A 24,878-nucleotide genomic window follows, 5' to 3' on the forward strand; every position below is an offset into this window, starting at 1 on the left:
ATTTATTCCTTAAAATACTGATTAATTTTTGATCTCTTAAAGTAATAAAAGTGAAAACATTTAAAAGAAATTTTTTTCAGTAAAGCACAAATTATATTCTTGCTTTCAGAAAGCATAGGGGTTGCTCTCAAATAACTTTGACCTTATATGCTCCAAGGGCATAACTTACAACCCTTTCCCTGAGAGTCGTGGGGGGGGGGGGTATCTTTCTCACTGACATAATTTCCGAAACCTTCAACTACAGTGAATAAAATTTTACCTCCAAATTTTGATTGGAGGTGTTAGGGAAAATGCTGAGCGTGGAGGGGGGGGACTGTACTCTCAATTCACTTTGGCTCTTAAAAAGGGCATTATAACTTCCGACTTCAAATCAAATAAGCCCCATATTATGTTTATACGACCGCCCACTAAAAAAAAACTTTATATGGCCACATAAAATAACTCACAACCCTATCCCCAGGACACTGGGGGGGGGGGGGTTGTGTCATCCCTAGAGACATAATTATATGTTCTTTGATCTTTAAAAAAAAAATCGCTATCTCATAATGTCACTCAGATGCTTTGTTGAAAGGAGGGGTTGTGCAAGAGGGGGGGGGGGGGGTAAATACCGTCCATTACTTTTGACATTTAAAAAGGAACTAGAACTTCCAGTTTTCAACCAAATGACCCTCTTCTAAAGTTAAACAACCATCCATTCCATGAAAACCTTAAATACCCCCTGGGCATAACTTACAACCCTTGCCCCTAATCTCCGGGGTTTGTTTCAACCCTAAAATCCTTGTTGTATAATATTTAGAATATTTTGAATAGAATTGCTATCTCAAAATTTCTATTAGATGCATTTTGGGACAATACGACGTGTGTGTGTGTGTGTGTGTGTGAGGGGGGGGGGGGGGGTTTAGCTGCCCCCCGATCACTTTGACTTAAAAAAAGCACTAGAGCGTGTTATTACCGATACAATGAGCCCCCTTCAAAGTTTATAGAACCGTGTTTTCTATAAAAACCTTATATGCCCCCAGGGCAAAACTTACAACACTTGCCCTGAGGGCTGGGGGGATTTGTTAGGCTCAAAGACATAATTTCCAGACCTTTGAGATACGTTTAATAAAATGGCTATCTCATAATTTTGATTGAAAATATTTGGTGAAATGATGGGCGTGGGGGGGGGAATTACCCTCTGATCACATTCGACTTATAAAAAGGCACTGGTCCTCTCAATTTCCAATCGGATGAGCCCTTTTTGAAGCTTCTACGACAAAACTTTCTATAAAAACCTTATATGCCCCAAGGGCATAATTTACGACCCTTGTCCAGAGAGCTATGGGGGGGGGAGGGTTGGCATCCTCAAAGACATAATTTCCAGACCTTTCATCTACGTTGAACAAAATGGCCATATCAAACTGTTGATCGGAAGTGTTTGAGCAAATGATAGGCGTGGGGGATGGTGAGTCTCCCTCCGATTACTTTTGACTATTAAAAAGGGCAATAATCCTTTTAATTTCCAATCGAATGAGCCCTTTTTGAAGTTTTTGTGACAACGCTTTTAATAAAACCCTTATATGCTCCCTGAACATACCTTACAACCTTAGCCCTAAGGGTTGTGGGGTGGTTGTCCTACTCAAAGACATAATTTCCGGACCCTTCAACTACGTGCAACAAAATTTTGATCGGAAATCTTAGGGAAATGTTGGGCGTGGGGGGTGGCATTGGCCCTCCGATTGCTTTTGACTATTATTAAGGGCACTAGCCATCTCCATTCCCAATTGAATGATCCCTTTTCGAAGTTTTTTACGACGACGCTTTCTATAAAAACCTTATATGCCTCCAGCGCGTAACTTACAACCTTTGCCCTGCGGGCTGGGCGGGGTTTGTCATCATCAAAGACATAATTTCCGGACATTTTAACTAAGTTGAACAAAATGGCTATCTAAAAATTTTTATTGGATATATTTGTGGAAATGGTGGGCGTGAGAGGGGGGTTAGTTGCCCTTCAATCACTTTCGACTATTAAACTTTCTACAACAACGCTTTTTATAAAAACCTTATATTCCCCCAGGGCAAAACTTACAACCCTTGGCCTGAGGGCTGTGGGGGGTTGTCATCCTCAAAGGGCTGGGGGGGGGTTGTCATCCTCAAAGACCTATTTTCCAGAACTTTCAACTATGTTGAACAAAATGGCTATCTCATAATTTCGATTGGGTGTGTTTGGGGAAATTGTGGGCGTGAGAGGGGGGTTAGTTGCCCTCTAATCTCTTTCGCCTATTAAAAAGGGCACTATCCCTTCAAACTTCCAATCGAATGAGCCCTTTTTGAAGTTTCTATAACAACGCTTTTTATAAAAACCTTATATGCCCCCAGGGCATAACTTACAACCCTTGCCCTGAGGGCTATGGGGGGATTGTCATACTCAAAGATCTAATTTTCAGAACTTTCAACTGCGTTGAACAAAAGGGCTATTTCAAAGTTTTGATTGGATGTGTTTGGGGAAATGGTGGGTGTGAGAGGGGTGTTAGTTTAGCTCCAATCACTTTTAACTATCAAAAAAGCCATAAGCCCTTCCAATTTCCAATCGAATGAGCTCTTTTTGAAGTTTCTACGACAACTCATTCGATACGAAGTGCCCTGGTCAAAAAAGAAAATAAATAAATAATACATTGTGCCAACATTGTTCTTTACTTAGGCAGCGCTATTGCGCTGCCTATGAAAGCGGCTTTATCCTGAAATTTTTATCCTAAAAATTAGACCTCTCCAGCAGCGTTTAAATAAAGGAAACACGACAGTTTCTGCATGCTATTATGAGATAGTCGAATGAAGAATTGCCATCTTTGCTTTTCGTATTGGTAATATTCTTTATAAAAACAGTGAGAAGCAAGGTAGGATTTAAGCCTGATTCACTTATTAAAAAGAGCGAAGCCTTGATGCCTAAGTATCCAGAAAATATTAGGCTTCGACTGTTAGATTATAGTAACTGTTTATGTCTGTAAGTTTTCCTTGAGCTAACTGTCACTGCAGTGGGTTATGGATGAGCAGTATAATAAATAATGTTCTAAAGTCCAGTTCACCTGTGTGATTAACTAGACATCAAAATCTTGGCCCATATACTTTCCCAATGCAATCATTACCTACCAACCATAATATGCTTTATCTTGTATAAGCAGCTCTAATTGGTTCAAAGTGATGATGGCTAAACTTGATGATTAGCTAAGTGCGAATGCGAATTGGGCTTAACTAAACATAGGGGACGACATTTTGCTGAATTTACTGTGTCCACCAAGTTAACCAAATTTACCATCTAATCTGCACTGCTTATGACAAATATAACGATTGTCTAATGGAGTGTTTTTATGTAGGTGTTGTTTTGACTCACGATAATCTGATATCACAGGTGAATTGTTTGCTGGATTCTTGGGGATGGAATACAAATGACAGAATTTTGCACACATTGCCTTTACATCACACCCATGGTATTGTCAATGCACTACTATGTCCGTTGATAAAAGGAGCAAGGCAAGTCAGTGTTATTGTTTCTAGAAAAAGAAATGTGAATCTGTTATCATGGCGAAAAACGTCTGTACCTGTATTAACACTGTGCAGTATTTTGCCGAGAGGTATAACGCCGCAAGGGAGGGCTTCAACATTAATTGTTTGTGGCAGTTATAAACTAGATTTTACTTTCACAAAAAGCCCACACAAAACAACAGACATCTTCATTTCAATTCCGATCACCCTTCACAAGTAAAAAGAGGTGTTCTACCTTGTCTCGTGCATCGTGTCCTAAGCATTGGTTCGGAGTCTTATGTCACAACAGAATTAGATTTTATCAGATATATACTTTTTGGAAAGGGTTATCTCATCCTTTTCATTAATGCTACAATTAGATGTAGGCTAAAAAGACATTCTCTTAAAATCAAAGATTTTTTATCATATGAAGTTCCTAATGAAGCGTCAAATGTAATCTACCTTCCATACATACCAAAAATTACTACGAATTCAAAAAAATTTTCTTCGTAAAATAGCATGTATGTAGTTTTTACAAGTAACTTATAAATCTTGAATTTCCTAAATTCAGGTAAAGATAAGATCTCAGCTACTCGTCAAAGAGGGGTCTATCAAATACCATGTGACTGTGGCAGTTATTATTCGGATAGAACTCACCAAAATAAAAATAAGGACGCCTGTAATAACATAAGGATGATATAACCAAAGTCTTAAGTTCTAATAGTGTTCCCAGCTCTTTTGATTCTGCTCCAAGCAGTCATATTTTTGAAAACCCTACCCCTGCAAACTTTTTAAAAACACCTCCCTCGTTAGTAATGATTAAATACGTTATTAACCAAGCTGTTTGAGAGACAATAGAAATTGAACTTTAGCTAAGTAATAATACTTGTTTAAATAGAGAGTTGGGTGAATATTCACTCAAAGAATTATACAATAGTTTAACTAAAAATGATCTAACAAATTACATTGCAAAACCGATAGTTAATATCACTGGGCCTGCATCAAAAAGACCTCTTACGCTAGCTGCCAAAAAATCGCACCTCGATTTAAAAACGTGCTTTTGATATGTTTTTATTTAAATGAATTGCCTTGTTTCGTTGATTTCAACAAATAAAAACATACACACTGCTTAAAAAAAAATTGTTCATGAAGCCCTTTCTTTAAATTGGGCTATTTGATTAATTTGGGCCCCTTACCCGGGAGTTTAAGGCAAGTATGCAGCTGAAATTGCTACTTTTTAATTTATGGTTAGTTTCTTCAAAAATCGTTTAATATCGACATTGATGAAAAAATCAAACATTACCCAGATTTAATTTAGTACAATTATCTGGTAACTTAAGACATCTCCTTAGATTATCCTCAACAGTTGCGAGTCAAAAAGGGTGTAACGTGTCTAATTAGGAAGTTGGGTAGTAGGAGGCGGAGGTGGATTGGGAGGATGGTGCTAGGATTCCAGGGCCCTGTGATTCTGTGTACCAAATCTGTACACAATTATGTTTCTAAAAGGTGTAACATGCCTACATTTATACTAAATTTTATTCATGTGTCATCTGCTTTGAAATTGGATGTTTGTGTAGTCCTGGACCTTTACCCTTGTGGCTAAACATATCATGTTGTCTCCGAAGGTGCGTTTTTTGTACTTTTCGATCATTCTGAGGAAAAGGCTGTCTCCGAGTATCTTTATCCGATGTTATATTTGCTCCTAAGGGGGCTTAGGGGCACAAAGCGTGTTAAAAGAGTGTTTAAATACCGTCTGACGGGCTGTCTGCCTTAGAAAGGACAATATGTATCAGATTTTGGGATCAATTAAGCCTTCTCCATATCTTATGAACATACGTTCTACATGACGATGCCTGGAAAAAAATTCACGGGAGACAAATCAATCATTACTAAGTCTATGGTTGACATAGTTAAGAGCAATGCGTCTCACGTGTTTTTCTTTTATTGTTCAGCTCTCGTCATATTTGGCATATGTTTTTAAAAAGTAGGAAAGGGTTCATTTAACTGCAACCATTGCGTTGAAAAGGATTTATTATTTTCATGGGTGGTGTGCTTAATGTCGTTTCCAATTTTTTTTTATTTGTCTTTTCCCTCTTCAGTCTGGAACCATAGTTTTAAATTCAATCTTAACTTATCTTTTTCGTATACAGACCAACGGTCCGCGTAGCGCAGGTTGATTTGCCCCGAAACCACGTGCAGCCCTCCCGGCCAAAGGCAGAGAATTAACTGCAGTTTGGACAATAAAAAATCTTTAAAAAAAACAAATACCAAGTGAGAAGGGAGGGTAAATGATATCTTAAGGAACATGCTTGTTAGAATGATAACTTATCATGCTAATTGAAGCAGGATGGACAAAAATATTGTCAACTGGGAAAACTGCAGTAACTATTCGTAATGCCTCAACAAATAGTAAAAAATAATAATTCTAAAAGTGGGGAGACTGAATGTATCTTGAACACGAACCTGTTTCTCTTTTTGTTATTTGAAAATTAACAGATTAGACTGATGTTATGTATTAATGTTATTTCAGAACCTGGTGAGATAATGACCATACAGGGTACCGCCAATGTACTATTAACGGTGGATTGGATTTACTCTCAAATGTCTTACGTATTGCCAAAGTCGGTCCTAATTAAAAAAATATAGGGAGATAGCTTCAAGGGTATGGTGATTTACTATGAGATTTTTCTATAAATGGACATGAATTAGTAAATTACTATTGTTGCCGAGTTTTCGAGATAAATCTACCCAACAGGTCGGTGCTAAAATTGAAGTAGTATAGAAATGGTTTTAGTGAAAAGCATATATCTTGGTCTGTTCTTTTTTTAGATTTATACTTCCACCATTGGAAAGCTCTTTTATGTTTATTGTCCCTGTCACTCTTAATGAACTCCAGAGTGTAATAATTGCATCGGGCACTTCTGGAAAAAATGGTCTAAATCTTCGTCCTCGTCTTTACAAAGAGGACATAGATACCGCCCTTCAAGATCAAATATATTTTTGTCGAACACCTTTTGCTTGCTCTGGATTGGAAGGCAATTCGCCCTAAGCTGAATCCATCGACATAAAATCATAGCCGGTAAATTGAATTTAAAATAAGCTTCCCCTCCAAATCTTGGTTTAGCCTGATTATAGATGTTTCAATGTTGTAGAATTTAAAACCAGCCCTGCCAATACTGAATTTTTTGACCCTCTAAGATAAATCGTACCTGACTTTCTAAATCTGTTGGAAGATCACGGGAACCAAGACCATCATTCCATAAGTGAGGCATTCCCACTCTTTCTAGTAATGACTTAATTTGGGACGGCCACGACGTTTTCAAACCATAATTCAACATCTGATAATAAGCTGCTCTTACCAGGCTATCTTCATTACTACTAATTAGCTTCAACCAAAATCTAAGCATGCAAATATACCTACGTAGCTTTAACGAGAACAGACCCATATCACCTTTCAGAATCTGTGAATGAGTTGTCTGATGTAGACCAAACACTTTTATAATACTGGAGCTGGAGGGACTCCAACTGCTGTGCCGCTTCTCCACCCCAAATCTCTGCTCCATATTCTATAACTGATAAAACTTTTGTATTAAATATTCTTTTATGGATTTTTGGGACGACAAACAAAGAATGTTTAAAATTCTTGGAAGTTTCTTCCAAAATCCGCACCGCAAAAACGTATCTGCTGTCTACCCAGTGCTTTTTACTATGTGAATTAGTACCTTAGCTCCTTGTCGGTTTTCAATTCGATTCTATTCTTGGTCCCTTTTCAATCCCTGTTTGTATTTATTACAAATTTCCCCAAGAGCAAGTTCAAGCATGTTGTAAACCGCCATATTAATGACAGATAAGTTGAACTTGCCAAATTCAGCTTATTATGGTTCTCAGCCCCTTGGTTCCTCATTCTACTCCGATGATACACCTTCTGCGCTTTGGTCCACAAGGAAAGAGCGTGTATGTAAAGCGGCAAAGTCAATCATTGCTTTCGGAGGAGGGAAAGGTTCTGGGCCCCTTCTTAGGCGCTTGCCTTATCCATTTGACAAATTTGCCACACTCTTCCTTTTGATATTATTGTTTCTAAATATTATTATCTTAATACCAGAGACAGCTGAGACCTTTTAAGTATGGATTTATTTTTAGGAAGAAATATATTCAGGGGGGGAGCTCCCCTAAACACAAAAGTTGACATTTAAAGTAAAATTGAAGAAATTTTAGGAACAGTTTGAATCAATTTGCTAGTCCCAGTGGACTTTTACAGGTTATATAGACAGCCTACCCACTTGTCGATAGGAAGTGAACAATTTAAATGTATCTTTCTTTAGACTGGATGCCAATTTCATGTTGTTAAAAATTGATGCAGCAAAGAGGTTAACGGAACCTCCTTGGTAGCTAAAATCCATTTCAACTTTATGTGATGAAAAGGGGTATTGTGACACTTGCAGTAGTCCTTATCGAAAACATTAGTCCAAGCCAACCACTTTATCTTCACTTGATTGATCCTTAAGTTTGACATACTTTTTTTTAGTTTATTTGTTCTTTTACGCTTAAAATCCTTCATCAAAATGACCTGTAGTATCAAGTTTAGTGGGCACTTTTCCAAACAGTTGCCACCGAATGTTAAGTTTTTATGGAATCACCGATTGTATCTGGCTTACTAATCCGCTGTAATTTTTCAATTAGATAAAGGTAGCAGTAGACATTCTGTCTGTATTTTCATCTGTTTTGATTAATTTTATCATTGTAGTTATTTTATTCATCTTATCACTTAATTTAGAAACTTTGTCTGTAAAATCACTGAGTTTCGCCAATTGAGAACGATGTTTCGCAAGGTCTCGATTTTAGTGGATGCCACGTCAATTTTATCGTCCTTTATTTGCCTTAATATCTCTGATTTTATTCTTCTCATTTATTGATTTTAAATTGTGAGCCAGTAAAACAGCGGCACTCTGTACCAAGATTATACCGACTTTTTTTTTTTAATGAGTCAGCAATAGCGTTAGAGCGCGGGCCCCCCCCCCCCCTGACGCCTTTGACAGTAAGGGATAAAGGGTGAAATCACTTTGTGGCTAAAGAATATACCACTCTCATTATTTATGTATACATAAATTATCATAGAGCGTTCTGGAAAATTACAAGCTTAAACATATTTTCAATAGCCTTATTTTATAGTTGTGTTATGCTGCCAAAGTTTAGTGCGCCCGATGTGTGGAACAGTCTTCTTTCTCTGGATGAATCCAAACGAATAACCGTCTTTATGGCAGTTCCAACCGTTTATTCAAAACTTATAGAATATTTTGAAAATCGCTGGGATTTGAATCTTGAGAAAAGAAATTTTACGAAAGCTCTGTGCTCTGAAAATATAAGACTTATGGTGAGTGGATCAGCACCATTACCTGTGCCAGTTTATGAACAGTGGAAAGAGCTAACAGGACATGACCTGCTTGAGCGATATGGTATGACAGAAATCGGAATGGCGTTGTCCAATCCTCTAGATGGTGAAAGACGTCCAGGTAATTAAGTGGTAATTTATCTGTTGTTTGGTTCGAGGTGTGTTTAATTCATTAAGAACTATATGAAAATAGTGATCAGGAAATCAAACGCATATGTTAAAAGTAAACGTTAACGTTAAAAGTAAATGAAGCCGTCGTATAATGGCTGTAATTAGTGAAACCGAAATTCAACTACCTAGATCTTCTTGCCTTCTCTCGACAATTTTTTGAATGCGTTAGTGGCGTGTTCTTTTATGATTTGAAACGTTTGTTTATGTCATTTGGCTAGTATAATACGACAAGATTTGCAAAATCAGCTCTGTATTTTTTTCCCATAAAATTATTATTTTGCAATAAAGGAGCCAGACCTTATATCTAGGTAATGGATCTGTTTTTTTTTTTGTTTTTTTTCTGGCCACTTAGAAACTCCAAACCAATAAATTACCCAGCAAATACTTTTGACTTCTTCAACGCTCCTCCTAAACAATCAAGAGTTTCATATTTACCTACTATGTGATCGAACTTGGCATTTAAACCTGGACGAGAAACGTATTTTTATAGACAAAAATGGATTTTGTTGAAGATTAAATAAAAAAAACAAGTTTTTTTAACTGAAAGTAAGGAGCGACATTAAAACTTAAAATGAACAGAAATTATTCCGCATCTGAAAGGGGCTGTCCCCTCCTCAAAGCCTCACTCTTAACGCTAAAGTTTTTTATTGTTTAAAAAAAAATAGAGTTGTGAGAAAGTCAAACTTTAGCGTAAATAGCAAGGCGTTGAGGAGGGGACAGCCCCTTTCAGATACGGACTAATTTCTGTTCGTTTTAAGTTTTAACGTCGTTCCTTACTTTCAGTTAAAAAAACTTGTTTTTTTTTATTTAATTTTTGAACGTTTTTGAATAAATGCAGGTTTTGATCTTGGCTCACAGTACATGAATAATTAAAACAAAATTTTCATCTTAGTTTACTTTTATTTGTTTAAATGGCTTTCTCGAAGCTTGTTTCATTTTATTTACGAATGTTTTTATTAGTAATAAATATACGTAACTTACGAATTAACTTACGTAACGAACTTCTATATTCATATATTTTTAATACGTATATTCGGGGGTTCGCCCTCTAGTAAATACCTTGCTCTTTAAGCTAAAGTTTTAATTTTGTTCCAATTATTTAAAAATGACCGCTTAATCACAAAGGCCTGTAATTAGAATGGATACCTCATATGAAAATACTAAGAAATCTTTGGCTTAAAGAACGAGGTATTGACTAGCGGGTGAACCCTATAATATATGTAATATTTTCTGTTCCTTTTAAGTTTTGATGTTGCTGCTGTTGCAGTTAAAAAACTTGTTTTTTTATATTTAATTTCTTATCTTTTTTTAAATAATGCTGGGAAGTTCAGCGTCCCCTTCATAGCAATGTCCCTTCCCCCATGAAAACTTCCTTCATGGAAAGATCCTCTCACATAACCCCTGACCCCAGGCACGTACGCAGGAATTTGCTTCGGGGGGGGGGCAATTTGTTTCGGGGGGGGGGCAATTTGTTTCGGGGGGGGGGGGGCAAATCCTTCAAACCCATTATTCTGTGAGAAAAATCAGAAAATTATGGGAAAATGAAAAAAATCGTGAGATTTCGGGGGGGCCGGAGCCCCCCCCCCCGCGACCCCCCACTACCAGGAAAAGTCTCCCCTGAAAATGTCTGTATACTTCCCAATAACCAATACTATATGTTAACATTGGGTAAAGTTCATAACTTTCAGCCCTCCTCCCGGGAACTTCGGGGGATTAAGTCATCCTTAAAGACATACTTATAATATTTTCGAACATGCTGAACAAAATGGCAAAATTTTAATCTCAAAATTTTGATCAGGTGACTTTGGGAAAACAATGAGCGTGGGAGGAGGCCTAGTTGCCCCCCATTTTTTTTGGTCACTTAAAAAGGGCACTAGAACTTTTAATTCCCATTCCAATGAGCCCTCCCACGATATTCTAGGACCACTGGGTCGATACGATCACCCCTGGAAAAAAAAATAAAAAAATAAACATCTTTCTTCTGGCAAAAAATGCAAAATTCCACATTTTTGTTGATAGGAGCTTGAAACCTCTACAGTAGGGTTCTCTGATGGGTGGAATATGATGGTGTGCTTTTCATTAAGGTTCTATAACTTTTAGGGGATCTTTCCCCCTTTTTTCGAAAATCCGCCAAATTTTCTCAGGCTCGCAACTTTTGATGGGCAGGATTAAACTTGATGAAACTTATATATTTGAAATCAGCATTAAAATCCGATTCTTTTGATGCATCTATTTGTATCAAAATACCGTTTTCTAGAGTTTCGGTTACCATTGAGCCGGGTCCCAATAACCAATACTATATGTTAACATTGGGAAAAGTTCATAACTTTCAGCCCTCCTCCTGGGGGCTTCGAGGGATTAAGTCATCCTAAAATACATAGTTATAATATTTTCGACCATGCTGAACAAAATGGCTATCTCAAAATTTTAATCGGGTGACTTTGGGAAAACAATGAGCGTGGGAGGGGGCCTAGTTGCCCTCCATTTTTTTTGGTCACTTAAAAAGGGCACTAGAACTTTTAATTTACGTTCCAATGAGCCCTCCCACGATATTCTAGGAACACTGGGTCGATACGATCACCCCTGGGGAAAAAAAAACAAATAAACCCGCGTCCGCGATCTTTCTTCTGGCAAAAAATAGAAAATTGTACATTTTTGTATATAGGTGCTTGAAACCTCTACAGTAGGGTTCTCTGATACGCTGAATATGATGGTGTGATTTTCATTAACGTTCTATAACTTTTAGGGGGTCTTTCCCCCTTTTTCCGAAAATCAGCCAAATTTTCTCAGGCGCGTAACTTTTCATAGGTAAAATTAAACTTGATGAAACTTATATATTTGAAATCAGAATTAAAACTTGATTCTTTTGATGTATCTATTGGTATCAAAATTCCGTTTTTTAGAGTTTCGGTTACCATTGAGCCGGGTGGCTCCTTACTTACAGTTCGTTACCACAAACTGTTTGAAAAACAAGAAAAAACTTATTTTATGGAAGGTGCACTTTGGAATTGTTAAAAAAAAATTAGGGCATGTAGAAATTGACAATAGTGATGCATGCCTGGAATCGGGGAGAAAGTTATATTAGGTGGCCAGTTATAATATAAATTCATATTTAGGTTATGTAAGTTGGCTAGATAAGGGAATCATTACTTCTGAATAGCCTTGATGCATATTGCGCTCAATGTTTTTATACATTGAATTTTATTTAAGCAATTACCGCTTTGTTTTGCCATTAAAACGAAATGAAAATATAGAATGACGGGCATAATTTTTCAGTAAGACAATGGGGAAATAAAAAACAACTTTTTTTTCACTAATAATAATAAAATTCCAAATATTTCGGCTACACGTCCGGAATCTTTTAGATAAGGAAAAAAACAGAAAAGAAAAGATCAAAATAAACTAACCCAAAAGAAATAGAATATATAAAAAAAGGGAAAAGAAAAACGCAAACTGTATACAAGAGTAAAATTAAAAGAAGAGAAAAGAAAAACACACATATTTGCTGTCTTGATATTCATCTTACTATTCACAATATTTATCTGTCCCATTTATTCGCATACGATTTGTTTACGTTTTTTAGTAAGATTTATTTCCAGGATATGTTGGCGTCCCTTTGCCAGGAGTTAATGTGAGAATAGTTAATTTCACACCATCTGCCCCTAATGGTCAGTATGAAGTTGTGTGTCATGGTACATCCAAAGGCACTACTATAACTCAGGGAAGAAAATCCCCGTACATTGGTGAACTTTTGGTTAAGGCAGCATCAGTCTTCAAAGAATATTGGAACAAATCAGAAGAAACATCAAAAGAGTTTACGATTGACAAATGGTTTCGAACTGGTATGTAGGTTTCTATATACAAAACATTTAATTTTTGTATATTCAAAACTTGAAAAATCAGATGACTTGGCGTTTCGATGATTCTACCTTAACTTCAAACTGCTTATATTAATAATTTCGACATTAAAAAATGTTGGAAAATAGAAAAGATGGGAAATTTGAGAAGATTTTTTAGAAAAAAAGAGGAACACTGTTTTTTGGTAAAATCCTAAAGTTGCTCATGTTTTTTTTATTTCATTCTTTATTATGGCTATAAAGCTTGAAGCGCTAGTGTTATGAATATATTTAGTTTTCTAGTTTAACTGGACAAAGCTATGATGTCCTCGACACTAGTAATTTTAATTCCTGAAAGAATCCTGTTTGATTCAAATTCTCTTTTTATTTTCTTTGGATGACGTCTGAAATTTCTATAACTGCTTGAGCATCAATAACCAAAGGGATTAGTAGTCAGCCCGCTGAAGCTGAAAACTTGCATCAAATGAATGTATTTTAGGCAACAAATTATTATTATCATTATTTTGCTAGATATCTCGTTATGCTTAAACCCGTCTTCGTTCACGCAACGTACTTACTCTCTGAATCGAATTTATCTTGAAAGAGACACAAAAAGAAGAAAGTAGAGACATAAAACAGCTAAGATCACGATAAGACGAAAAAAATATCTAGTCAATATATAATTTTTTTTTTATCGTGATTATAAACCATATAAAGCAGATAGTATCGAATTACTGCAGTATTAGGTCTAATAATTCACATCCATGCACATAATACATATCCGTGCACACAATAACACACATAGAACACAAAAAAACCTATTCGTTATTAATTATTTTTCTTTATCGTTATGATAAACCACATAAAAAGATAGTATTATATACTACTACTACTACTGACAACTCACTGCAGCACCAAGCTGCCTGAGGCCAACACAGCTACGCACGCTCCTCCTCCTCCATCCCGATCTATTCAAAGCATCCCACTTTACAGCCTCACAGAAAGTTCGTATTTCCCTTAAAACTTTCCTTATGACATCCTCCCAACCCAACCAAGGACGACCCGCTTTCTGTTTTATTCCTAGACGGCTAGCCGAAAAGGACAATCTTTGACAATATGTCATCCTTCATCCGCAGAACGTGACCTAGTTGTGTCAACTTTTCTCTCATTTTAGCCCTAGAAAGCGAGATTGAACCACACTTATCGTACAGCCTTCTGTTTGAAATAAGGTCAGCGAGTAAGTCGGGTACCCGAAACAATCCATAGGGAATTTCTCTGGAAAAAATCTAGCGAATCTTCCTCTTTTTTTCGGAGCGCCCATGCTTCAGAACCATATTTGACCACTGTAGTCTCCAATATTCTAATATTGGTTTGCAGACTTATCTCCCTATTCTTCCAAACTTTTTTCAACTGAGAAAAAACACCTTGGGCCTTGCCTATTCTACTTTTGACATCTTCACTGCACCCACCGTCTTTACTAATATTACTACAAGGTAAGTGAAGTTATCCCCTTGATCAATCATTTCGTTACCCAACATCACCTTTTCACCTTCACTTATTCCTAGCCCTAGCGACTTAGTCTTTTTAACATTGATTTTCAAACCTATTCTTGCACCCTGACCTCGCAAAATCTTTAAAAGTTCATTCATTTTACTCACACTTTCATCTAAGATGCTTTATTCTTCAGCCTGATCTAAGTCCAGGAAAGTTTGCCTTTCCCATTTGATTCCATGTTTTTCCATTACCCTTCCTGTGCTCCTTAAGACTAAGTCCATCAAAATGACCCATATGAGTGGGAATAGAACACAGCCCTGCTTAGCTCTCGATTTAACACGAAATCAGCTACTAACCTCATTTCCTACCTCAACTGCTGCAGTGTTATCCTCGTACACAGCACTAATCACTTTAATGTATTTGTTTGTTATGCTATGCAAGACCTTCGCTAAAGCTCTTCTATCAGCTGAATCAAACGCTTGCTCATGATTTACAGAATTGAGGACCAATAGGGGTTTGGTGACTCGTGCACATGTGAATTATTAACCTGACAGTGAATATTTGGTCGACACATCCTCTATTCTTCCTAAAACCACCCTGTTCGTCCCTTAGAACTTTATCAATAGCATCTCTCAGTCTAAAAAGTGTCCTCATACAAAATAATTTGCTTCCTACAGATACCAAGTTGATGCCTTTATAATTACCAAACTCACTCTTATCACCTTTCTAATAGAGTTTAATTAGAGGTTTCCTAAAATCGCTAGGTACTTTCCCTTTTTTAAATCATATTCATAATCTTCAGTAACTTATTTCTAACGTCATAACCACCATATTTATGAAACTCAATTACCACACTATCAACACCTGGGACCTTATTATTTTTTAATCCTTATAGTACTGTTACTAACTCTTCCTCACAAAGTAAATCTTCCTTCAAGTCCAATGTGTCAAAAACTTTTTCATTTTCCTCTATATCTTTTCTTGTAACTGCATCCCGGTTCAGCATATTCTCAAAAATGTCTGCCCATCTCTCTTTAACTCTTTCCTTATCTCTAGTTGTGGCCCTGTTCCTATCTTTAAATGGGACCGGGACTAAGAACCGTCCAAATTGACAACTCCCTCTCAATTTATTAACATGCCAGTACAATATTTTACTACTATGCCGCCTAGCTGCATCTTCTAGATCCACAGCAATTTTTTGGCCTCCACTTCGCACCTCCTTTTTCATATTTTAATTCTTTGTTCACTTTCTCTAAATTCCTCTTATTTTAATATGATGTATCACTCGGATAGTTCCTGTACAAGCCCCTTCTCTATTAAGTATAAAGTATTTTCACTAATATTCATAGATGCGTTCCTAACTTTCTTCCTCAAGACACCATCAGCAACTTCACAAATTATTTTCCTGAAATTATTCCATCCATCTTCTACAGAATCGAGATTTAGACTCGTTAGGGTAGTATTCAACTGTTCATGGAAAGTTTCTCTCAAATTTTTATCCTGGAGTCTATATAGCTTTCCGGAAGGTTATAGCTTACCTTTGCTACATTTCAGCTTTAAACTAACCCTAGCCGCTACTAGATGGTCATCTTTGCTTATAACAACAATAACAGCACTCATATACTGCCAGTCTTTGGTTTACAATTACATAATCAGTAAAGTTAGCTGTCTTATCATAATGTGAATACCATGCTAACTTAGGAGCCATTTTATGACCAAATTATTATTAGAGCCATTATTAAACTATTATACCTACAAAATTGTAGCAGTCTGTAGCCACTACTGTTTTCTTTTCCTAAACCAAATTTACCTGGGCTAGGATACCATCTATCCCCATTTCTACCGACCTGGGCTTTAAAATCTCCTAATAAAAACACAGTATTTCTACCTGGGACCCTGTCTGTTTGTTCTTGTAACTGTAAGTAACATTCATCCTAGTCACTACTATCTTTATTGGTCGGTTCTATAGGAGCAAATAATTACTACTATGACTAATACCCTGCACTTTATAGTCGTAAAATGAGCAATCAGCATTCTAGTATTAATACCTTCTCAACCTAAGCAGGACTTAGAAGCTTCCTTATTCATTATGACCCCTGCTCCCTGTTATGTACCCCATCCTTCCTTCCTGAGTAAATAAATTCTGTATCACCTAATTTCATGTTTGCTACTTCTGGAATATGAGTTTCTCAAACTCCGAACAAGTCCAGTTCGAAGCGTCTGAATTTGTCAGTCGAAATATCGATACGATAGTTGTTTTTAACGTAATAATACACATCCATACAGAAAAACCTAGTCAATGTTAATTATTTTTCTTTATCGTGATTTTAAACCACGTAAAAAGACAGTACCGTATAACTGGTCACTAATGCGCGTACATTGCATTTAGTTTGGGAAGTGTGAAAGACCTTAGTTGAGTGAGAGTCTTAGCCAGCATTGCGTAAAATTAATAATATACAAAAGCTTGGTCATTAAGCTGTACGTTCTTATGGCGTTCGTTTTTTTTTTTTTTTTTTTTTTTTTTTTTTTTTTAGGGGATACAGCTGAGTACAAAAACGGTGCTTATCGAATTATGGGAAGAACATCCGTTGATATTATCAAAAGTGGTGGCTATAAACTTTCAGCTTTAAGTATAGAAACAATATTACTTGGACATGGCGACATACTTGACTGCGCTATCATTGGAAGGCCTGACATAACCTGGGGCCAGAAGGTACGTTTTAAACACTAACACTTTTAAAAGAGAAGAAGGGTGTTTTTCTTTGGTAAGGTCATTACTACTACTACTACTACTACTACTACTAACAACTCACCGCAGCACCAAGCCGCCTGTGGCCATCACAGCTACGCATGCTCCTCCTCCATCCCCATCTATTCAAACCCTCCCTTTTTAGACCCGCCCATGAAGTTCCCATTTCCTTTAAATCTTCCTTTATGACGTGCTCCCACCCCAGACGAAGACGACCTGCTTTCCGTTTAGCCCTAGACGGTTGGCCGAAAAGAACAATCTTCGGCAATCTGTCATCCTTCATCCGCACAACGTGCCCTAGGCACCTCAAACTTTCTTTAATTATATCCCTTGAGAGTGTTATTGAACCACATTTTTCGTATAGCCTATTGTTTGAAATACGGTCAGTCAGCCGGGTACCCAGAACAATCTTAAAGCGATTTTTTTACAAAACATCTAGCAAATCGTCATGTACTTTTGGGAACGCCCCTGCTTCCGAGCCATATTTGAAGTCTGTCATCACAGTAACTTCCAATATTCCTATCTTGGTTTGCAGACTTATCTTCCAGTTCTTCCAAACTTTTTTTTAACTGTGAAAAAACACCCTGAGCCTTGGCTATTCTAATTTTGACATATCCACTGTTCCCACCATCTTTACTAATAATACCACCAGAAGCGCATCCAGGATTTTTGTTCGGGGGGGGGGGGCGGGGTTTACTTATTTTTTTTAGGAGCGGGGGGGGGGGTACATAAAAAACCTCAAAACACGCATACAAAATTAGTTTATGTCCATTTTTGTTACGTTTTTACGAGTCAAACAAACATTTCTGGGGGGGGGGGGTTCAATCCGGGTACCCCCCCCCCCCCTGGATACGGCCTTGAATACTACCAAGGTAAGTGAAGCTGTCCACCTGATAAATCTTTTCATTTCCCAACTTCACCTTTTCATCTTCACTTATTCTTATCCTTAGTGACTTAGTCTTCTTAACATTAATTTTCAAACCTATTCTAGCACCCTGAACTCTCAAAACCTCTAAAATTTCATTCATTTTGCTCACACTTTCATCTAGGATGCTTAAATCATCAGCATAATCTAAGTCAGGGAGACTTTTTCCTCCCCATTTGATTCTGTGGCTTCCCATTGCCTTTCCTGTGCTCCTTAAGACAAAGTCCATCAAAATAATCCATATAAAGGGGGATAGAACACAACCCAGCTCAACTCCTGATTTAATACAAAACCAGCTGCTAACCTCATTTCCTACTTTAACCGCAGCAGTGTTATTCTTGTAAATAGCACTAATCACTTGAATGTATTTGTCTGGTATACCATATAAGGATACCTTTTTTATAAAGTGGCTTAATTAAGGCTTTCCTAAAATCGTTAGGTACTTCCCCTTTTTAAACAATCATATTCATAATCTTCAGAGACTTATTTTTAACCTCATAGCAACCATATTTAAGAAACTCATTTACCGCCCTGTCTGGACCTGGAGCCTCATTATTTTTTTAATACTTTTAGTACTGTCGCTAATTCTTCCTCACAAAATAAATCTTCCGTCACATCCAAGGTATCACAAACTTTTTATTTTCCTCTATTTCTCTTCCTGCAAATCTATCTCGGTTAGGCAAATTCTCAAAATGTTCGGGCCTTCTCTCTTTTATTTTTTTCCTATCGATAGTTGGGGCCCTATTCTTATCTTTGACTGAGCCAAGTCCAGCTTGACTAATCCCTCTCGATCTATTATCATGCCAGTACAATATTTTACTATTATATCGTCTAGCTGCATCTTCCAGATCCTTTGCAATTTTATCCATGACCTCCACTTTACAGCTCCTTAGTTCATATTTTAATGTTTTCTCCACTTTCTTTACATTCCTTTTGTTTTCATATGATCTATCACTAAGGTTTTTCTTGTACAAGTCCTTTCTCCTTTCTATCCAAAATAAAGCTTTTTCACTAATATTCATAGCTGCAGTTCTAGCTTTCTTCCCTAAGACACCTTCAGCAACTTCACAAATTATTTTTATAAAATTATTCCCACCATCTTCCACATTATCAAATTTTATACTTTCAAGTTTAGTATTCAACTATTACTGGAAAGTCAAAGTGTATCTCAAATTCTTATCTTGGAGTCTACCAACATCATGAATTCCCGAGAGGTAGTTGCCGTTCCGATGTTTTAACTTTAAAGTGACCCTTGACAATGCTAGATGCTGATCTTTACTTTCAACGTCAATAACGGCACTCCTCTATATCCTAGAATATTTTGCTGATCCTGCCGTCTTCAGTATACTATACCATTATACATAAGGCTTGCTATTATATCATTTTGTGAATATCTAGTTAACTTAAGAGCCATTTTATAACAAAACACCGTATTGGTTATAACTAGATTGTTATACCTACAAAATTGCAAAAGTCTGTATCCATTACTGTTTTCTTTTCCTACACCAAATTTACCTTGGCTAGGGTACCATCTATCCCTATTTCTACCAACCTGGGCGTTAAAATCTCCCAGTAAAAATATCATATTTCTACCTGGGACCCTGTCTATTTGCTCCTGTAACTGTAAGTAAAATTCATCTGAGTCACTAGTATCTCCGTCAGTCGGTTCTACAGGGGCATATACTACTATAACTAATACCCTGAACTTTTTATTCATAAAACGAGCAATTAGTATTCTATTATTAATACCATCCCTGCCTAAACAAGATTAAGCCGCTTTCTTATTCATGATGAGCACTATTCTCTGTCTATGTACCCCATCCTTCATGCCTGAGTAAACAAATTCTATATCACCTAATTTCATACTTCCTACCCTTGGGATATGAGTTTCTGAAACTCGTAATAAATCCAGTTCAAATCATCTGAATTCTTCAGACAAAATGTCGATACGATGGTCATTTTTTAACGTCCTAACATTCCAAGTTCCAATTTTCATGTTCTTTAAGTCATTGAAATTGTTTTGGCCTCAGGAAAAGCAATGGTCCCGGATACCAGTGCAGGACGGGGATCACATATCATCTCAAGTCTACACCGAAGTGCTTAAGCCGGCTTAGAACCGGACAGCAAGAAGTCTCTGGGACCTCCATGAACGGGGGCTTTGTGCAATCCTGGGCCCATCTTGGTCACAACATGGTTTTCAGCACTTGGCGATGCTCTTCCATCAACAAGAGTCGAAATCCTGTAGAGAAAATCTCTAGCCTATTACCTCTGACTCATTATGCGTTCATGCCTACAAATATTATGCTACTACGGGGAGGCAGCCCATAATAGATAAATTAGCTAGGAAAAGGTTTTTCAGCCCGAAGACGCCCGTCAAAACATACCAAGCCCAGAAAAATTATCCATTAGTCTGAATTCCGTGCGAATGCTGTGTCGTTAACAAGGCTATAATTTCCTCGAAGGGCGACCATCCTCAAGTGGGAATAGAGTTGACCACAAGGTCCCCAGTTTTGCAGGTACCCCAAAAGGGTCGAGGCAGCCCTTTGCAGAGGCCATTGTCCATAGACCTGGATCTTACGCCTCACCGCAGGTGTCCTCCTATAGAGGATCATCCCGCGATGGTGTTCTGCATCACCATGCAATTTAATCCATTACTGGGAGAAGGTTTGTGACTCATGGGACTTGTGGACAAACCAGTGGGCCCTTTTGAGTGTACGTTTGAGGGGCCTTCTTCCTCCTCCGCCTGTATTTATGACCCCGGGCGAGGGTGCCCCAGTTTCTAGATGGACCCCCAGGGACAAGGTCCCCCCTTGGTCCGTGCCTCCTGTGGAGGTACCCTACATATCTGCAGGGCGTTCCCCTATCGTCACCTGGGGACACGCTGAATGGCCTGGGGGAGGCCAACTAATATGTAGCCTAATTTATTGATTCACTTCAACATTAGCTTATAAAACTAATGTAGAATTAATGCCTAGCCTAATTTATTGATTCACTTCAACGTTAGCTTGCAAAACTAGTGTAAAACTAATATCTAGCCATGTGGAAAAAGTAACGTAGGGCATTTTCCAACTTGGATTATTGACGCCATTATTATGGACGCCATTGGTGGATTACTATTTATAAATAGCTTCACGTTATATATTGTTTACTGGCGTAAAAAATTCTATCGACACCATATCAGTAAATCACAGATTTGACTTAACAATCTATTTTAATCAATATTTAATGATAGTCATGGATTGAACAGTGAAAAAAATTCTTATATTATGGCTGGGATATAAATGAAAGGTCAAATTTAAAAGTTCTTAATCTGCTTTGCAACCAAGCAGGGTCATTAGAAGGATGAAATTCAAGCCCAAAACAATTAGTTAAAATGTTGTCGGAACCAACGCTATTTTTGACAGAACATCAAAAATAGAATCGAACGTCTTGCCTGTGAGAATTTATAACGTGTCTATTTTACGTATTTTCTGAAACTAAGATTTTTAATCCATTATGCTAAGGTAGACACGCTAGATCTAGTGGTCCAGATCCTTTATCTGTATGCTTTTTTGTTTATATAAACCTGTTTTTTTTCTTTTTTTTTTAACCTTCGAAATAGTCGAATTTTTCCTCTTTTTTTGGTAAAGAAGAAATGTTTTATATCTTCAAAGTCTTAAAAATTGTCTTTTTATGAACATTGATCCTTGATAACAGAATTAATAGCGGGAACATGCTTTAAGTATATTTGATGCTTTTCAGCATATTTGAAAGATATTTGATTATTAAAGCAAATCCAATTTCTAACAATGATTTCTACTAAGCTTCAAACTTTTGGTTCTATTAAAACATACAAATATTTTTTCAATAACCAGTTTTTTTGCTCTTTACGCAATTAAATCTCTTTTCATACTAAAGTCTATTCAAAGATATTTGATTATTACAGCAAGTCCGATTTCTAACAACGATTTTTACTAAGCTTCAAACTTTTGGTTTTATTTTTGAAGGTTTTTGAATTGTTGTTGTCTCTTGTTAAAATGTATACAAATATGTTTGCAATTACCCTTTTTTTGGTCTTTTTTGACCGATGAAGATACGGGTGCTAACCTTCGGGTCTTTTTACACCCCTCCTCTTTGCTTTGCCAGTGCAAAGATTCACGTAGCAAAATTGCTTAGTATTTTTTTAGTCTTGTGGGATTCCGGATTTTCATATTTTTTAATTGTCTGTTTGCAAGAAAAATCTTCATCTTCTTTTGTAAGGTTACGTTCTCGTATTGTCTTTCCAGGAGTTGGCATGTCCTATTTTTAGCCCTCTTCCATCATTTTGAAATCTTTTTATAATTTTAGGTTGCAGCTGTGGTTGTTTTTCGACCTGGATCTAAACTGACATTGAAAGAGATTCGGAGTTGGGCAAGTGATAAGATGGCTCCGTATATGCTACCAGCTGAGTTAAAGGTGAGATATGTTTATTTAAGGACGGCTAAATATTACTTCTTCTTTATCCGTATAGAATTTTACGTTACTATGTCGCATAACTAATAGAACATTTCCTGGTTTACTAAGACCAAATTCCTGTAAAATTCCATGCTAAGATAAGAAATAAAATACTCTAAAAATTACACGATTTACGAAGTAACTATCAGTTACAGTTTTTGAAATAATGGAATCCTATTTGAAGCGGCGAAGTTTTTGAAGTCAGAAAGCATTGATTTCGGAAAAATAATAACATTCCTTTTATTGAGTATATTCCATGTATTTTTTAATTATTATTTTGCTTAGCAGTGTTATATTCTGTACGCAAAAACATCGAAAAGTTCGAAATTAAGTCCAGCAAGCCCTTCTTTTTCAGAGAGACCTTTCTTCTTCAGCGTTTAAAACCCGTATGATTGAAAGTTTAGGCGGCAAAATGATTGTTGATAACGAGGGAACATATCCCACCAGCAATGATGACGATATTTTCTAGCTTGTAGATAGAATTATAACCTGTGGCAAAAAATTCAAGGAGGACCTGGAACCGTGGGGAGGATTCAGGAGACACGGTCGGAGACGGGACAAAGACTGGATCGCCGGAGAAGCTGCAGCGACAGGTCCAAGTGGTCGTCAGAAGTCATCCCAAGATCCTTTGGTGCCGGGTAGGACAGTTCATCGTCTGGTTCCCGCCGAAAGTAAAGTAAAGAAAGTAATAGTACACTTCACAGCTACCCCAACTCTTCAACTGCCTATCACTTAGATACTTAAAACTAGAATGAGTACTTTCAAAGCCATCAAATACAATTTGCCTATTAACGTAACCAGAGATGACTCCTTAACCATCAAATACAATTTTTCTTTCAACTTAAACGGAGATGACTCCTTAAATGTGTTATTTCAAGATTATGCTAATTCCAAAAAGTCTTTGAACTTAAATCTATTTCTAACATTGCTGTGAATGTCACAGGAATGCTTTCTGTACATCTCTCTCTCAAATCAGACGGAAAGCGGTACATGAAAACCGAAAGTGTTTTGTTTATCTTGCCTAGTAATGTACTCAGAGACAATAATCATTTACTTGGTCAGTAAATGCACTGAGAAAGAATATCTAAAAACAAACCAAAAGCAAAAATCAACTTGAAGCGACACCCACAGATTCTAAATTCCATCATCAACTGTGTAAGTTACAGGAATTCCACAACTACAAACAGGTACTTCTATGCCATCCACCATGAGACCAACGAATTCCAACCCTCAAACACCCCACTACCTCTAGTTACCATGTGTTCAAGATCCCAACACTACAGCTACCAAAAGTATCCCCCCCCAAAAAACAACCGACTATTCAAAAAAGCACTAGACCAAGATCTTCATTTTTTCCCTGGAATCAAATCTATATTTATAGGCCATATACGCGAAACAAAATATTGATTCCATAGCACTGTAGTATTTAAAACGTATATGACTTAACCTTTGAAAGAAAGTATTTTGGAAAAGTTCAAACTTAAATACCATCAGCGAGTCAGTTTTGGAAGAATCTGAGTTCGAACTAGTTAAAATCCTAAACGAGTTACAGATTCTCTACTACCTTAGTTGAAAGTAAGTTGAAAACAAAGGTATTACAATGGAGGTTTAGATCTTTTTCATCCATAAAGACAATCCAACTACAGCATTATATAGTAATTAACTAGTAGAAATAATATACCAAAAGAAGACATGGGTGAAAAATAAGCAAAAAAAAAAAAAAAAAAAAACGGTGCCTAACAGCTTAAGAATGTGTAGCTTTTCTTTGAATGTGCTCTGGTCTTTTGAAACCAACGTACTGTGAATATTTGATTTTTTACGGCGAAAATTGTCAAATTCAACTAATAAGATGTGCTTATTTATTTTCATATTTCAACAGGGCAACACTGACGAAAATATGTTACTGTCCTAATTACTTCATTTGTTTAAAACAGCCAAAAGAAAAATCTTGGAAAATCGTGGTTTTCAGGTATGAATAGACCTAAGATGGGTCCAAAGGGCCAAAGACCTTTTTCTTTTGATGTCCTTGGTACTTTAATGAAAGTAGATATGTAAGATCTCCCAATTTTGACGTCTATAGAAAAGATAGAAACACAGTGCTTTTATCCTGGGAAATTTTCTTAATGAGGTAGACAAAGAAGGGAGGGAAACACAAGTAACAAGCAGGAAAATACATTGAATATGAACAAACTTTAATCCTTATATTTTATTATTAACACCATTCAACCTACAGACTCATTACGAGCCCAAACGTGCCAATTACTCATAATTGACCCCAAAATCACCTCAACAACCCTAATCAATCAATTAACTGTCTCCAGTCTAAAAGAATTATTTGCCGAA

The 24,878-nt window shown here is 36.9% G+C and overlaps 1 protein-coding gene across 4 annotated transcripts in view; it reads left to right on the forward strand.

Annotated features, from left to right (window-relative positions):
- Window positions 1-24,878, forward strand: part of Acsf3 (Acyl-CoA synthetase family member 3) — a 42,407-nt gene that overhangs the window by 14,916 nt on the left and 2,613 nt on the right. For all 4 annotated transcript variants that reach the window (XM_089094605.1, XM_089094604.1, XM_089094606.1 and 1 more), the window contains exons 5-9: window positions 3,351-3,507; window positions 8,668-9,008; window positions 12,658-12,900; window positions 16,923-17,101; window positions 22,389-22,496. In XM_089094605.1, the coding sequence (XP_088950731.1) occupies window positions 3,351-3,507; window positions 8,668-9,008; window positions 12,658-12,900; window positions 16,923-17,101; window positions 22,389-22,496 (1,028 nt within the window). The remainder of the gene's footprint in view (window positions 1-3,350; window positions 3,508-8,667; window positions 9,009-12,657; window positions 12,901-16,922; window positions 17,102-22,388; window positions 22,497-24,878) is intronic.

This window comes from Artemia sp. Qi Xiang Cuo, chromosome 9, assembly GCF_049724085.1.
Source record: "Artemia sp. Qi Xiang Cuo chromosome 9, ASM4972408v1, whole genome shotgun sequence".
Taxonomy (NCBI): domain Eukaryota; kingdom Metazoa; phylum Arthropoda; class Branchiopoda; order Anostraca; family Artemiidae; genus Artemia; species Artemia sp. Qi Xiang Cuo.